At 41.4% G+C, this 13,774-nt stretch overlaps 1 protein-coding gene across 1 annotated transcript; it reads right to left on the reverse strand.

Annotated features, from left to right (window-relative positions):
* Positions 1–554: 554 nt before the first annotated feature.
* Positions 555–10,716, reverse strand: LOC110527756 (potassium voltage-gated channel subfamily A member 2). Its single transcript, XM_021609253.3, has 2 exons — positions 10,264–10,716; positions 555–7,824 (listed from the first exon to the last, which is right to left on the reverse strand). The coding sequence occupies exon 2, from the start codon at positions 7,682–7,684 to the stop codon at positions 6,200–6,202; it is 1,485 nt and encodes a 494-aa protein (XP_021464928.1). The 5' UTR covers positions 7,685–7,824; positions 10,264–10,716; the 3' UTR covers positions 555–6,199.
* Between the last annotated feature and the right edge of the window lie 3,058 nt (positions 10,717–13,774).

The following is a 13,774-nucleotide window of genomic DNA, read 5'->3' on the forward strand; positions in this document are numbered from 1 at the left end:
ACTACAGGAAACGTATGATCTCTGTATTTGCAAACAAAGGTTTCTGTACCAAATATTAAGTTCTGCTTTTCTGATGTATCAAATATTTGTCATGCAATAAAATGCAAATTAATTACTTAAAAATCATACAATGTGATTTTTCTGGATTTTGTTTTAGATTCCATCTCTCACAGTTGAAGTGGTACTTATGATAAAAATTACAGACCTTTACATGCTTTGTAAGTAGGAAAACCTGCAAAATCGGCCGTGTATCAAATACTTGTTCTCCCCACTGTATATACTTACATTTAGTTTATATTTTATCTCTATGCATGCCTTTCTATTCTTTATTTCCAGGTTTTGAGGTTCATTAGATCTCTTTGACACTGTGTTATTGTTTGATCATGTAGCCAAAGACTGCAAATGAAATTGTGCTAATTATGGTGCAATGCATCAAATACAACAATTCATGTTGAAATTGCACAAGGACACTGGCATAAAAAAACAAAAACAAAATATAGCTAGTCCACCAAAAAGTAATCTCACACCTTAAAAACACACAAAACACAGTTTGGTTGAATTATTATTGTCTTCATTATTGATATTACTTTGTTATCATGGTTATGATCATTTGGAAGGATTATATGCATTTTAGTTTGACGCATTTTTCTTGTCTGCAGATTGTCTTTTTGTTCCTGTAAAATGCAGTTCATACTACTTTAAATCCAGACTTCGCATAGCATTATAGTACTGTTGTTTTTGTCTTCTTAATCCAATATTGTTATGCACAGTATTTCCATACATTTCTTTTCATAAAAAAAAACAAACATTGTCCTTTGTACCAAAGCGGATAGTAGTAGTCAGGCCACCATGATGTGTGGGAGGGTTGAAGGTGAAACAGCTATACTGTAACAGTGTTGCCACAGTACCATTCACTTTGAGACCACAGAAACACACTCTCTTGTTCTAAAACACATGCATATACAGTCAATTGTATAGCTACTACTTGTTTAGATACTTGCACGTTTACTTTTTTGGTGATGGAAAGCATACGGTGCAATACAAGGCTTTCACTGTGTCCCAAATTCAAACAATTACAGATAGAAGGAAAATCACACTGCGGTTTCACTCAGGAAAGTTTCACACTCATATTCGATGACAATGTTGGTGAGAGGTACAGCTTGCGGGAGTATTCACCGTTAACCCAGTTACTTAAGGCCTCCAATAGAGCATAGCATTTTTGAACAGTGCAGTGCAGTTTTCCTGTATTCTTATTTATTGAATCAATTGAGGCCTGTAATTTCTCAGAATCTGGAGAAAAAAATTCTCACAGCAGAAATTCTGTTTGAATCGCATTGTGATGTCACCTTCCACTGAACTGCATTGTGAGTTAATCTTCCATTGAACTGCATTGTGAGGTCACCTTCCATTGAACTGCATTGTGAGGTCACATTCCATTGAACTGCATTGTGAGGTCACCTTCCATTGAATCATATTGTGAGTTCACCTTCCATTCTACACCCTGGCCTATGTGTGTCTATATTTCCAATCTAGAGTGCTTCTCTGGGTAGACTTTGCAGTGCATTTTCTGAATCCTTCTGACTGTGATTTTGCTGGTGGAACCCTCTGTACACTTTGAGTTAAAATGGTATAGAGATGCTTACTATAAAGCAAAATATACATTTTCAATTTTGCGACACTCCATTTTGCAAATAAACATTTGACATACATAGTAAATCTGAAAAGGCCAGTGATACAAATGGGTATACTCCATTTGTGCTTGTGCTTAGAGCATCTAAAAAGCAAATCATTGACACTCAACAACAGTGCTTCTATTTCCATATGTTGCTAAATTTGACAGTGTGCGTGAAAAAATAAATAAATAGAAAAATAATACAAAAACATACAATGCATTTGCATGCATTGACAATTTGGTCATTTTTGGTCATAATTAAAATGGTATGCACACATGCATGAATGGTTGCACACTGTCACTTTAATGCAGCAGTACAACCAAGACACTGACATTCAGAGGTGGGCTCTACACACACACACACACACACACACACACACACACACACACACACAAATAAACACCACATAATTGTGTACCTACATAGTCACATCATGTACAGTTAATGTATAGGATGTGTGTTGTGGACAAGGTGGTGCATTAGAGGGGAAGTGTGTTACAGTAAGAACACAATAACATAATGTTGTTATAATGTAAATGGAAGCATCAACAAGCAGGGTTCCAGACCCAGATTATTGTCAGAGTCAAGTTCCTTTCCAACATGTTTCATTTCAATTGAAGACACAAGACAGGAAATGAACATGGTAAGGGCAGAGGGAGGGACCAGGAGATAAGAACCTCACTTCTGTCTATCTAGCGAGGCACCCTGAGTACAAACTGCGGCAATGGTAGTAGACATTTAGGCCTAAAAACGTAAACGGGTCTTTCTCATCCCCACCGCCAGATCAGACACATTAGAAACACCTTAGACATTAAGAATCAAACCAATATTTACCAAAGGGTAAATAAGACTGAATCCATTTACCATGTAATTTGCACTGGCGAAACATCCCCTGCTCAGCTATTACTCTCATGTGCCCTAAAGACCACTATGAAAAAGATGTGGAAAGGCAGCAGACTCAGCAATGTCATGAGAGACCTAGAACTGTGTAGTTAAGAGTTGCTGCACAGCTACATACTTCAGCTGTTGGCAATATATAAACCATCTCTCCTTCGAGTACGAGGAAAGAATTTAGATAGCGCTCATATTTTGGGATTGAGGGATGCATCTACCACAGATATACTACTGTACCTCCATTTGTCCTGCCAAATGGCTAGGGTATTAGGCGCATGCATGTCTTTGGCACTCTGTCCAACAGACAGTCCCTGAAATGGGGCTACCCCAACAGTGCTCGAAAATAAACAAGTGTCATTGTTCATATCATAAAACAAACATAGCAACGATCTGCATATCTTCAAGGATTATCGGATTAACGCTATCATCTCCGTCATGGTCATCCTCATCTCTAAATCGTCAGCTGAATGTCAATTCCCCTTCTTATACGTTCCAGATTGCTTTGTTATCACATTTAAAAGTACGTAAGTATATATTGAGATAAATATAGGTATCCTATTAAATAGTTTTCATAGGCTTTTTCACAGGTTTCCTTGAACTTAAATACATGCTTCTGTGAATGTATTGAGGTCATGCAACACTAGGAGAGTTAGCATTCAGTTAGCCTTCTTGTATTGACCGCAGTTTAGGGAGGAAGCATAATTTTTTACATGTCCCATTAGCTGTGCCAATAGCTCATCGTGAAGACACGATGGACACAGTTGTACAAGACAGCCGTGAGGCGAGGCCACACAAGTCTGTCTGTAACTGAGATTAATGCTGCAACTAAACTGCATGAGTACTGTAAGTAATTAACTAATGCATTTTGCCTCAAATTTAAGCTCAGCTGCAATGACTGCGGTATATAAACACCTCTATGTTTTCAGCTCAGCGGTGTGGCTGGGGCAAACGTCAGGAACACAATATCCTCCAAACTATAGGGCCGGTTTGGGGCATGGTAACCTTTTAGACACCCTTGTAGCTTGTTAGATAATAACCTACAGTGCCTATCATAAGTATTTACACCCTTGGATTTCTTCACATTTGATTGTGTTACAAAGTGGGAATAAAATATAAGTAATTTCTTTTATTTTTTTTTGCGTCAACGATCGACACAAAATACTCTGTAAAGTCAAAGTGGAAGAAAAGTTCCAAAATGTTTTAAAGATGAATGAAAAATAAAGCACTAATATACAGTACTTTGATTAGACAAGTATTCACCCCGAGTCAACACATGTTAGAAACATGTCTTTCTGGGTAAGTCTCTGGGAGCTTTGTACACCTGGATTGTGCAACATTTGTCCATTATTATTTTCAAAATCATTCAAGCTTTGTCAAGGTGTGGGGGATCATGGCTAGACTGCAATTTTCAAGTACTGCCATAGATTTTCGAGCAGATTTAAGTCAGAACTGTAACTTGGCCACTAAGAACATTCACTGTCTTCTTGGTAAGCAACTCCAGTGTAAGATTTGCACTTGTGTTGTTGTTTATTGTCCTGCTGAAAGGTGAATTAATCTCCCATTGTCTGGTGTAAAGCAGACTGAAGCAGGTTTTTCTCTAGGATTTTGCCAGTGATTAGCTTCATCCCATTTCTTTTTATCCTGAAAAACTCAGCAGTCTTTGCCTATTTCAAGCATACCCATACCATGATGCAGCCAGTGATGTGTTCTGTTGCATTTTCCCCAAACATGTTTTCTTTCTGTATTAATGTAGTGCCTTGTTGCATACATGATGCATGTTTTGGAATATTTATATTCTGAAAATGTGGATTCTTCTTTTTAAGTCATTTTTGTGCAGTCACTACAATGTTGTTGTTTAGTTCTCTCCCATCACAGCCATTGAACTCCGTAGCCGTTTTAAAAAATCACCAATGGCATCAGGGTGACATCCCTGAGCAGTTTCCTTCCTGCCCTGCAGCTCAGTCTAGAAGGACGACTGTATGTTTGACGTGTCTAGGTGATTGAATACCTAATCTAACAGCAGAATTATTCACTTGACCATGCTTACAGAGATATTCAATGTCTACTTTGTTATTGTTACCCATCTACCAATCCCTGTCCTTCTTCATGAGGCTTCTGAAAATCTCCCTGGTCTTTGTAGTTGAATCTGTGCTTGAGGATCAATACTTGACTGAGGGAAGTTACAGATGTTGTATATATGGGGGACAGAGGAAGGGGTAGTTATTCAAATGTCATGTCAACCCCTATAATTTCACACAGAGCGAGTCCATGTCAATGATTATGTGATTTGTTAAGACACATTTTACTCCTGAACTCATTTAGGCTTGAGTAAACAAAAGGAGTGAATACTTTGTCAAATTGTGTTTAAATGTTTTTTTTTTACTCTGACATTCTGGAGTATTTTATGTAGATCATTGGCTAAAAAAAATCACAATGAATTCTATTTCAATCCCACTTTGTAAGGCAACAAAACATGAGAAAATCCATGGGGGGTGAATACTTACATGTATGATACCCACTTTATAGTCACCCCTGCACATGTATGATAGATGGTTATAGAGAGCAAGACAATAAACTGTGTCTTTGGAGCAATGATAGTTGTGTGAGTGAGAACACTCATTCAGTTAAGAACTCCATGCAACAATCAACTGGCTACAGTTACTACCTACATTACCTACCGTATCTAGCTACAGTATCGGTTACAGTCACAACTACTTACCTATCTGTATGTAAATGAGTACACTTTTTTTTTATGAAAGAGGAAGAGACATTCACTTTGTCCTCAAAGCTGCAGTAAGACTGGTTCAGACTGATGCAGGTGAGTGGAGGAGGGATGCTTGCATTGCAATGTACAGTAAACACATACATCATGTAAGACTAAAGCAGTGAAAAGTCAAGGACATTCTCAGTCATTCATCAGATACTGATGTCTACTGAAGAAAATAAGTCAAACCATCATAAGCTTATGGAGCTGATATCCCGTAAATCGTGCGGATTGCTACTACAGTATCACACTCCTCAGACTCAGGTCATGACAGGCCTCAGCAGCGCAGCATGCCTGCTTAATGCTCACATGTTCTGTAATCTCCAAGTAGTTCACCACAGAACGGGTTTGTTTCGCTTGCTCCAGGAAGCAGCATATCGTAACACGCAAACAAGACTCTTCAGAAGCGCAGTGTGCCTTTAGCAATGAAGGGAGACCAGGGTAGGGGCCGGCACAGGGGGGCTGAAGCAGTGTTGGTGGTGTGGTTATTCTGGAAACTATAAATTCCCCTTTTTTTAACTACATTTCTCCTCTTTTTGTACTACTGTTGTGAACAGGTTATTTGAAAAAGTCACACTGACAAAGCCAACTCCATGCAGACATCAACAAGCAAAATGTGGATTATAAGATTTTAAATCTGACAGAAGGTCAGTTTGAGGGCAAGGTGTGACGAGCTAACAGGGGGAGTTAGGGGAGGAGTGAGCACATGGTCTCTGGTGTTTCTCACCACTCACAAAAGACGACTACAGGTATACGTCCTGAATCTATTGCCTTGATATTCCAGCAGCACATGTGAAAAAGGAGGCTACACACCTGTCCTATCCTTTGACCCCTCAACCTCACCGAGAGGACAATGCCTGCCGGCTGGCTACACGTCTGTGAGCATTTTGGTGATGTTGACATAGTTTGTGTTGGCCAACGTCGTGCAGTTGGCCTGAGTCTTGAGGTTCTCTTCAGGGATGTCCTCAATAGTGTTGTTCACCCCTTCCTGGATCTCCATGTAGTCTGATTTACTGATGGTTGAGCCGCTCCGGCTCTTTTTCAGCTCTTCATTCGAGTCCTCTTTGGTGACTGGGCCTAGGCACTGGGCCTGCTCCTCGCCCTCTGTCTCACGGTGGTAGAAGTAGTTGAAGTTGGAAACAATGACAGGCACGGGCAAGGCAATTGTCAGCACACCTGCAATGGCACAGAGGGAGCCCACAATCTTGCCACCAATGGTGGTCGGGACCATGTCACCATACCCTACTGTCGTCATAGAGACAACAGCCCACCAGAAGGCGTCTGGGATGCTTTCAAATTGCGATTCGGGCTCATCAGCTTCCGCAAAGTAGACAGCACTGGAGAAGAGTATGACTCCAATAAAGAGGAAGAAGATCAGCAGACCGAGCTCCCTCATACTAGCTTTCAGGGTTTGGCCCAGGATCTGAAGCCCCTTGGAGTGTCGCGAGAGCTTGAAAATTCGGAAGACTCGCACTAGACGGATGACCCTGAGAATCGCCAGGGACATGGCTTGCTGACCCGCCTGGCCATCCTCTGGTTTCTCAGCCAGCTCTGTGGCCAGGGTGATGAAGTAAGGGATGATAGCAACAACGTCAATGATGTTCATGACGTTACCAAAAAAGCCTGATTTGCTGGGGCAGGCGAACAAGCGCACCAGGAACTCAAAGGAGAACCAGATGATGCAGAGCGTCTCCAGGATGAAGAATGGGTCGGTGAAGTAGGTGGACGTGAAGTAGATTGTGGTGTTGGTATTGGTGTCAAAGACACTGTGCGGTTCGTCGTCGTCATTGCGGAAGATGGGCAGGGTTTCCAGGCAGAAGCTTACGATAGAGATGAGGATGACCATGACGGAGATGATAGCGATAATCCTAGCGGGACCTGAGCTCTCTGGGTACTCAAAGAGCAGCCACACTTGCCTCTGAAACTCATTGTCAGGAAGTGGCCTCTCTTCCTCCTTGACGAAACCCTCATCCTCTCTGAAGAGCTCAATGGCCTCATCCCCCAACTCATAGAAACGGATCTCCTCTGAGAAAATATCAAGGGTCACATTGGCCGGCCGCCGTAGCCTCCCCCCTGACTGGTAAAAATAGAGAATGGCATCAAAGCTGGTGCGGCTCCGGTCGAAGAAATACTCGTTCCTCAGTGGGTCGAAGTAGCGCATCCTCTTTTTGGGGTCCCCCAGCAGAGTGTCGGGGAACTGGGAGAGGGTTTTAAGCTGAGTCTCAAAACGCAGCCCAGAGATGTTGATGACCACTCTCTCGCAGCACTCGTGGTCAGCGTCAGGGTCGTACTCGGCCGGGTTCCCCGGGTGCGCTGCCGCCTCGTCAGAGGGGTCGCCAGTGGCTACAGTCATTCTGCTGGGGGAGCAGGGAGCCTGCGCTTTTCAGCCAGGAAACTGCTGGGAGGGGGACGGAGGAGAGGGAGGGGATTCAATGCCGTAAAGACCGGGCGGCCACAGGATCTCACAGGATGTCACCTCATGGATTGATCCGTCTGAAAGGGATAGATAGCAGAGATAATTTAAATAATATAACATATTGGTATAACATAAGAAATGAATTTGATAGAATTTGTGTTAGTCTGTCTGTCTGTCCTCAAGCCATGTACAGTGAGCTCCAAAAGTATTGGGACAGTGATACATTTTTGTTTTGGCGCTGTGGATGCTACCATGATTATGGATTATCCTGAATTAATCGTGAATAATGATGAGTGAGAAAGTTACAAGAGGCATAAATATCATACCCCCCCCCCCCCCCCCCAAACAAAAATGCTAACCTCTCACCATTACAATAACAGGGGAGGTCAGCATTTTTTTTCCCGGGGTATGATATTTGTACACCAGTAACTTTCTTACTCATCATTATTCACAATCCATTCAGGATAATCCATAATCATGGTAGCATCCACATTCATGTAGAAGTGTTTAGAAACATATTCGATTCTTATTTACAGCAAAAGTGACTTCGGAATGACACATGACATTATTTACCATTCATTTCTATTGGGAACAAAATGATCTGAAACAACCAAAACAAACAGCAAATGCATTCAACAAGTTTATAGAGTCACATGCTTGATGTAACCATTGCATGCTAGAAATCTGGGTCCAAATACTAAACTTTTGACTACTTTAATACACATATAATTGAATTTGTCCAAATACTTTCGGTCCCCTAAAATGGGAGGACTATGCACAAAAAAAAGGGATGTAATTTCTAAACGTTTCCCCCAATATGGATGAAAATAACCTCAAATGAAACTGTCTGCCTGAACTTTAACCTCATAGTCATGGTATCACTTCAAATGCAAAGTGCTGGTGTACAGAGCCAAAACAACAACAACAAAATAACTGTCCCAATACATTTGGAGCGACTGTTTTATACTGTAATGGAACACTGACATCAAATAAAATATACTTCTGTAGGCTACAACCAAAGCATTCGGCACTCTAAAACACACATAAACGTTTGCATATTAATGGGGAAATGTATTGTATACCCAGAGCGCAATGCAGCCAACTAGTTTACAACTCGCATAGATGTTGTAGCATATGAATCAGGGCATGTGCTCTTTCTGATCCCCTGCCATGGACAATATCAATTCACCTCCTGCCGTCAAATAATGCAGGAATATGTCTATGCAGTAAAGGCACCAAATCTATACAGATAGACCTTATCTAGCTTATCGTTGCGTATGGCCCAGTACATCACCGGGGCCAAGCTTCTATACCAGGACCTCTATACCAGGCGGTGTCAGGGGAAGGCCCTAAAAATTGTCAGACTCCAGCCACCCTAGTCATAGACTGTTCTCTTTGCTACCGCACGGGCAAGCAGTACCGGAGCGCCAAGTCTAGGTCCAAGAGGCTCCTAAATAGCTTCTGCCCCCAAGACATAAGACTCCTGAACAGCTAATCAAATGGCTACCCAGACTATTCGCACCCCCCACATATACATATTACCTCAATTACCTCGACACCGGTGCCCCCGCACATTGACTCTGTTCCTGTACCACCATGTATAACAGCTCCGCAATTTTTATTTACTGCTGCTCTTTAATTAGTTTGTATTCTTATCTATTACTTTTTGTTAGGTATTTTCTCAAAACTGCATTGTTAGTTAAGGGCTTTGTAAGTAAGCATTTCACTGTAAGGTCTATTACACCTGTTGTATTCGGCGCATGGGACAAATACAATTGAATTTGATTTGATCACTGAAAAGCCATAACTGAATCGTGAAACGTATGCACCATTTATTTTTGTGTTCCATGAAACCCTCAATGTCACTTATTCATCATTCACTTTAAGACAGTTTTGTTGAAGCATTTTAGACTGGTCTCAAATGGTGCATGTCTCTGCAATATTCAAAAACATCCATACATTATTCAACTGCAGTAGGAAATGGGTTTCAAGAGAAATCTCTTCTGTCTCTGCCCTCCAACACCATCTCTTGTATCTGCCATAAAGATGCATTGCTTTGTTAGGGATACTTTGGGATTTTTGGCAACAAAGTGCTTTATCTACTTCCCCAATGTCAGATGAATTTATCGTTACCGTTTGCATGTCTCTGCATCCAGTGTGAAGGAAGTTAAGAGGTAGTTTCGAGACAATGCTAAACAGCTAGCTCTTACCATAGACTTCAAGTCATTGCGCTAAGGCAAGATAGCAAGTTCCTTCAAACTGCCACAGAGATAGAAAAATGGTACCAGGAGTTAATCTGGCTCTGGGGAAATAGATTCATGGCTTCATTGCCAAAATCCCGAAGTATCCCAGAAACACTATTCAATTGATAAATACTGAGCATCAAATAGCTGTTTTGTTCAATGATCATCTAACGTTACTGTATCCCCTTTACTGCAGAGATCGATTATACTTTACTAAATGAAAGTGATGTAGCCTATAGCAAAACAAACAGACATATTAAAAACCATACATACCAGCAGTCACCTTGTTCAAAACTGGGTGTTAGTTGCTGTTCCCATTTGTCACCTGATATAATGGGGTAAATTGCCAGCGGCCAGCGGTGTGTTTTATTTCCCGAGAAGAAGAAAAATATATGTCCTACTCTGCACCGTTAATCAGATAATCCTGTTGTCTGCAGCATCACCACGCGTGCACCGGTGTTGGAGAGCTACAGTATGCGGGTGTGTCCTCGCCTCCACCTCCCAGTCTTAGTTCTTCGCGCAGGTTGTGGTAGGGTGGCGATTGGCAAACACGGAGGAGATAGGTTCCGTACTGGAGGACTGGTACTTCTGGTGATGTCCAAATGTGCTAAAAATCTGCAGAATCCCATGCATCATTAAGTGTCCTTAGCCGCTATATGACATTGACCGCATCAGGTAATGGACCTCGTACGGTACTCAGTGGCAACATCTGCAAAGAAAAAAGCAAGGAGGGGAGGTGGCGTAAAGGCGGACTTGTATTACAACGTGTGATATGACAAAACATATATATGTAAATAAGGACAACATGCAGACGAACACTGAGAAAGATAGAATCCCAACGGGGTTAATAAATTGTGTTGATGGATACGGTTTGCGTAACCAAGCAAGGATCAGTTTTCCGATATTTTTCTCATTTTTAAAAGATCTCCATCTGCATCCATGACTCATCACTATAAACCTAGTCTACTAACTACATGTTTGAGTATTAAAAGTAGATTATTTAATTTTAAATAAATTCCCACTGAGAAAAACTGGTTGAATCAATGTTGTTTCCACGTAATTTCAACCAAAAAATGTCAATGTGATGATTGTATTTGCAAAAAGTCAGCAATTTAAGGGAATTTCGTATTTTTTCTCTCCCAACTTTTAAACTAGATTAAAGGGTGAAGATGTTGGTTGATGTGACGTTGAATTCACATTAGGTGACAACTCAACCAAATGTAAATCAAAACTAGACGTTGAATTTATGTTTGTGCCCAGTGGGTTACAAGTAATGCGTAGGCTATTGACAAGTGCTCAATAAGAGACAAGTGCACAATAAGAAAATCACAATCCGTGCATTATTTTCTCCTTAATTGAAAACGCTACAGCGTTTAAAACGCAGAATGCTCACAGATATACATATGCAGGGGGCTATGACTGTGCTTGTCTATGAAGAGAGGATCGTTCTTAAAACCATGCATGCATTGCAGCCTCGTTATACATTGTAAAGAGAACGGCATTTTCCGACATTGATTTGGGATGACATGCATGAAGAATCACCCTGGACTGAGAGCCAGATTATGCAATTCCTCAGTGCCAGAACCCCGAATCAGTGGCATCACTTTCCTGGTTCTCTGTTTAGCTGGGGGTAAAACATGCTTAATTACCCCAGGTCTCAGTATTTCTAAGGATCAGTGGTAGCCATTAGCCTGGTGTAACCTAAAGCTTCAAGCCTTCAGTCGTGCAGTGATATGCATACAAAGAGACTAGGGATGGAGAATGGGCGAGAAAACACACTGTAGCCCTGCCACTCATCACTTATCTGCAGCGTGGGTTTTAAAGGGAACGGGTCTTGGATTTAAATTATAGCTAATCATTGTATATTAATATGAATTGCAGGCTATCATTATGCACGACCCAGTTAACAGTGTTTACTATGTAAATGTGTAACTATCTGATTGTATTACGCTGTAGGCCTAACACTGTAAACGACTATTTTGTTATCTGACACAATCTCATGCATGACTTCAAAAGGCTTCTGCTATGAAAGTATTCTGTCCTATGAAACTGTGACACTTCTCAAACATGCTACAGCTAGGGAGAGGCGGTTTCATAATTGAGGATTTCTTCATTTGACTTGACACAGCAGCCATGTAGTGTTTTGTTCTGTTCTGCACCATCATATTGTCATCAATAGGCATCCAACAAAGATGTAATGCATTTCAAAATAGAGAGCTACATAATATCGATTCAATTAAATAATTCTCCATTTTTCATTCTCATATGGAGTGCTTTTCCAGCCATCAGAAGGCAGTGAACATGTGTGGCCACAGTTTCTACTGGCAGAAAACAAAACAGCCAGTCATAACACTGTAACACTCACAGAGCCAGCTACTGTGAAGGACTCACACTAACAGGACTGTGATTCCATGTGCAAGGATTTAATCAGGGACTTCCAGAACCCCTAATAGTTATAAAAAGAGGGAGGATCAGAGTGCAAATTACGGGGGGCCCAGGGGGGTCTCAGACTCCCTGAATGAGACATGAGTCCCCTTAAATGGAACATAGTCAAACTTTGGGGGGGGGGGGTCTCTAAATAATGCTCATTCAACCATTATCCTATTTGTTTAAAATGCCATTTATACTGATACAGTGGTAAATATGTCACTTCTGTCATTTGAAAAAAAATTATGTGGCTGCACTTGTCATCCCAGGACAGTCCCGTATCTCAGCCAGTTTCCGGGTGTCCCAACTTTTCTTTCTACAGAAAAAAGGTGTTTTTTTTGTCGTCAGCAAGACACATCAATTAATTCAGGCTCCAAAAGTGTAGACCCAATGAAAATCCCCAAATATCATGACACACTTTTGGGTGTTTTGTGATAGATGTTCATTCATCAAATGGAGCGATGCACTGTTTAGATGCTGGAATTATTTTGGAGTGGACGAACATAGCCTACTTTTTGAATCGATTTGTTTGACAATAAGATGAAAGCGTCTTGACTGGTTGTGTTCATGACAAATTGAAAGGGTTAGAATTAGGGAGGGAAGGACCAGCTGGTGATTTTTGTAAGACTTGGCTTCATCGAGGTTACTGCTGGCTACAGACCCTATTGTAGGAGAAGGACCGTCAAGGCTGCCCCTGCAGCTCCGTCCATAAAGCTGCCACACATGCTCACACCTTTCCCACTTTCTCTTAAAGGCTTTCCCAGGTTCTCCATGACAGCATAGACATTATTTATGAGCGAGGGGCCCATTACAAAACTGTTAATGCAGTCTCTGAAACTCAATTCATGTTGCATTTGCTGTCACTTGAATTAAACGTGAAGGGACCTAGTGCTCTAATGGTGTGTGTTTTAATCACATGGTGGTGGAGGAGGGGGCTGGGGGGGCAACAACAGTGAATGGAGTCTAAAGGGTATCGATTTCCGTTCGCTCCCCACCCGTCCTCTTCTCCAGATCTGTCAATACCCCCGCGTAGCATGAAAGGAGAGTTGAGAGAATAACCTCGAGTGGTGAAGCTAAAGCTTTTTGTTTTTGACACTTACAGTATGGCCGCTTTTTCTTCAGATAACGTCTGGTAGTGCAACCTAGTTTTCTGACCTTTGTGCCATTAACATATATGGCAGTACAATATGCGATGCAGTTAGTGGCTATCGTTCAATATTAACTCCAGTGGATGTTCTTGATGCATCTGTTTCCTGTCATTTGCACACAGCTCGTGTGAGCTTAATTAGACGTATTGAATAGGCAGTATAAGTTGATATCTCTCACAGCCTGAGTGGTGTTGTAATTCTCTGGGGGA

The sequence above is a fragment of the Oncorhynchus mykiss genome, chromosome 7 (assembly GCF_057628025.1).
Source record: "Oncorhynchus mykiss isolate SJ-2025 chromosome 7, ASM5762802v1, whole genome shotgun sequence".
Lineage (NCBI taxonomy): Eukaryota > Metazoa > Chordata > Actinopteri > Salmoniformes > Salmonidae > Oncorhynchus > Oncorhynchus mykiss.